At 32.2% G+C, this 4,220-nt stretch overlaps 1 protein-coding gene across 1 annotated transcript in view; it reads left to right on the plus strand.

Annotated features, from left to right (window-relative positions):
- Positions 1 to 1,378: 1,378 nt before the first annotated feature.
- Positions 1,379 to 4,220, plus strand: part of LOC108759248 (fatty acid synthase-like) — a 37,778-nt gene continuing 34,936 nt past the window's right edge. Inside the window, 2 exon segments of the mRNA XM_018504594.1 lie at positions 1,379 to 1,560; positions 2,443 to 2,707. Of these exon segments, the coding sequence (XP_018360096.1) occupies positions 1,389 to 1,560; positions 2,443 to 2,707 (437 nt within the window). The 5' untranslated portion in view covers positions 1,379 to 1,388.

The raw sequence follows: 4,220 nt of genomic DNA on the forward strand, positions 1-4,220 counted from the left end.
AACCATCAAACTAATTACATTCAAAATAAATCCTACTACAAAAGAAAAACTACTTTACACGTTAAATTGTACACAGAACACAAATAATAATCTAACAATTTAATTTTCTAATCATTACAGGAATCTATTATAATTTCACTACAGGAATTTTAGGAATCTCTAATCACATACGTGCTAAGCATGAAGCGATTAGAAACAAATACAGATCACGAAAGAAGATAATTTCATGTCTTTGGGGGGTCATGAAATTTGCGCTGATTGCGCGGTAATCGCACAGTGGTAGCGGTCCCACTTTTCATCGCGCCCTCAATATTTATTGTCTACTTCAATTATAATCAGCTAAATCAACGCATAAAATTACATAGATATAATAAAAATATTATTTAACAGATATAATAAAATATAAACAATTTACATTACTATGAGACAACATTGGGTAAGAGTCAGATAATCTAATCTCGCTTGGCCAATGTCGCATGTCGTGATCAGCGTAATATTCGGGCTGTGTTCGACTTGGTTTGCGAGTGTTCACATCGATCATTCATTGTACTTCTAATCAAAGAGAAATAAAAGAACATAGCTCAATTATTTTTACGTTACAACTTTTTTTAACTTAGTTGAATTAATACGAAAAGTTTCCTTATAATTTTGAATAATTTAAGTAGCATTTATGGTCCATTTTTAATAAAAAATTTTTTTATTTAATTAGATTGAAAAACTGCATTTCATATTCAGAATATTGAATTAAGCAGTATTCATGTTGTACAGAAATGGCTGACATTATTTTTAAATTTAACTGAATTAAAACAAGTGTACTTTCTATTTACAATTCTGAATTGAGTAGTATTCACGATGCACAGAAAATGCTAATATTACTTTTAGATTGAAAGGTATAGAGATATGCTATATGCAATTCCTATAAATGAATAAAAATGCATTCCCGATTGAAAAGGATTCATTTTAACATTCATGAATCCGTATTTCTGAAAATCTGAATCCATTTTAATCCATTTCAATCCATTCTCGTTTGTTAGATAATTACTCACGGTGACCACCTGATAATTTAAGATTTACCGATGTAGCAACACAACTAAAGATGGCTCGAAGTCAGCCGAAACGTTCAGTCGTTATACTTATGTGAAAAGTTAAACACGTCATGTTTGAAAATATAATCGCAATAATTACCGCGCACTAATTATTAAAGCTTTCAGTTGCCCGCTTTTTAATTAATTACTAGTTTAATATCTCGAGAGCTCATTCTGTATTTTTCTTTATTTATTTTAATTAATTTTAACTTAATTCAGTTGACAGAAAATAAACTTATACTTAACCTTGCATGAAATAAATATATATAGTATTTTTCTAGATTATCCGAGTATATAAGAATCATGGATGGGAAAGAAACATGTAGATCATGGAACGATATTAATTCCAGTGAGGAAATCGTTATTTCTGGTATTGCTGGTAGATTTCCTTATTCAGATAATATGAATCAATTACGAGAAAATTTATTCAATAAAATTGACCTTGTAAGAGCAGATCATAACCGATGGGAGATAGGTGATTAATTCATACTTATGATTATTAGGATGATTGTTATTATAACAATTTTGGAAATTTAATCAAGACATTCCCTAAAATGGTTCAGTATCTCAAAGAAATAATATCAGATTTTTCAGATTTTTTGAACAATTATCGTGCCACTAGGTCACGGTATAGGCGGAAAAACACCTTTGTGGACAAAATTCGGCTGACGCTCTAATTCCTAACTAATATTAAAGTTTCTTTTTAATTTATTCGAAATTGAATAAGCCATAAGCCCATTTTATGTGAGTTTTGATTATGATAACAAAGTAAAAATTGCCGATCCAATGAAGACAGCAAAAAAGAACTTAATTATATAATAACGAATATTGGATCTACAATTTTTAATTTGAATCAAAATTTAATCAAAATTTAAACAAAATGGATTTTTAGCACATTCAGTATCGAGCAAATTAAAAAAATTTAAGCAAAATGGATTTTTAGCACATTCAGTATCGAGCAAATTAAAATAAAAACTTTAAAATTGGTTAAAAATTAGAACGTCGATCGAATTTTGTCCACAAAGATATTTTTCTGCCTACTTGTGCCCCGATGGCATGAGTTAAAATTGTTCAAAAAATCTGAAAATATTTGGTGTTATTTTTTTGGGATATTGAACTACTTTAAAGGATGTCCTGATTAAATTTCAAAAATTGTTAAAATAACAATCACTTTAAGCGTTATATATTGTACTTTTACAATTATGCTTGTTTGGTTAAGATAGTATATGCCACTCCTTCTGTACTAAACATCATTACATGTTTATTAGTGAACAAAAAAATATATCTAGAATTAAAATTTCATACAAAATAATAATCAAAGAACATAAAATTTTTATATAAATATATCTATTTTTAGAGCATGCGGAATTTCCACGCCGTATGGGAACTGTCAATAATATAGAAAAATTTGATGCGGATTTTTTTGGATTATCTTTTGAGCAAGCACACACACTTGTACCTGAAGCGAGAATGTTATTGGAACATTCTTATGAAGCAATTATCGATGCGGGAATTAATCCAAAGCAATTACAAGGAAAAAATACTGCCGTAATTATAGGATCATCTTGTATTGAATCACAAGAAAAGTTCATATTTAGAAATATTCAGGTAAAAAGATACATATAGAGGCGAAATCTATATATACATATACATATATAATATATACAGAGGAAAGTTGTATCGATTTGAACACAAATGAGCATTAGAAACTGTAACTTGATGTTCCAGGCATCTATTTTGTATATTTAACCCTTCGCCATTAAATTAATTTGTTATAAATCCTTTTGGAACATGCTGTAAAATATAGATACGATTTAAACAACCGATTGCCTAAATCGTACCTCCTTTGAAATCATGTTATAAAATATACATTATATATGACATGTGTCATGTAAGAACAGATTCAGTCATCTTTTTGTACTATTTTTATATGTAACATATTATGCTATGTGTTACATATAAAAATGTTATATAGCACAAAGAAATGATAAATATTTACTTTAACCATGACACCTCACCGATTTCAATGCCCTTTTGATAATTTCATGTTGTAGAGAAGAGTGTCCTGAGTGATTCCATAAGAATTAAGTGGGAGACGGTATTGGTTTAGAAGATATAGTAAATTCAAGTTTCTCATAATAAAGTTATAGCATACTATTTTCCACGCAAAGCGACTTTCACGTCACCTTCCCCCTGCCAAGGAGCTTATTACTTCCACGCGAAATGGCTCTCATCCCACCTCCCCCCCTGCTTAGGAGCGTACGACTTCCACGCAAAGCGACTTTCACCTCACCTCCCTCCAGGCCCGTCCAACCTCATTCCTCATTCATTAAGCGTTGTATAGCGTTTTGTCGCTACCTAGTAGTCCGAACCGCAACTACGTGGCCAAAATTCAATATGGCGTCAATCTGGAACAATGTGTATGTGGTGTATATTCATGACTTGGTGTGAATTCACTGACGTGAATATACACCACATACATATTGTTCCAGATTGACGCCATATTGAATTTGGCCACGTAGTTGCGGTTCGGACTACTAGGTGGCGACAAAACGTTATACAACGCTTAATGAATGAGGTTGGACGGGCCTGTCTCCCTCTTATTTAGTAGCGTACGACTTTCACGCAAAGCGACTTTTATCCCACCTCCTCCCTGCTTCGGGGCATGTGACTTTCTAAAGAAACATGGTAAATCTCGGAAAGTTTGTGTACTACTAAATTTCACTCCATATACGAGGGGCACTACTTATATTTTGAGCCTTGGCAACACTGAGTGTTGTCAGGTGCCATCGGACGTTTTCACTAAAAAGTTTGACATTTTTTACCATAACCTTCTTCAGAACGTTTCGTTATTTGAGCTCGATTTGTATTGTTTACAATCACTTGAAAATTGTGTCTCAGCAAAAAAATGGAATTAAATCGTGAAAATTTTCGTGCAATGATTTATTACGGCTTTCGACGTGGATTATCAAGACAGGAGTGCATCGATCAACTTACTTCCACTTTTGACGATAAAGCCCCATCCTTTGCCACTGTGAAACACTGGTATAACGAATTTAATCGTGGTCGCCCTTCGCTCACCGACGAAAGTCGTGAAGGTCGTCCAAAATCAGTTGTTGTGTCAGAAAACATTGA

The sequence above is a fragment of the Trachymyrmex cornetzi genome, unplaced genomic scaffold (assembly GCF_001594075.2).
Source record: "Trachymyrmex cornetzi isolate Tcor2-1 unplaced genomic scaffold, Tcor1.1 scaffold1754, whole genome shotgun sequence".
Classification (NCBI taxonomy): Eukaryota; Metazoa; Arthropoda; class Insecta; order Hymenoptera; family Formicidae; genus Trachymyrmex; species Trachymyrmex cornetzi.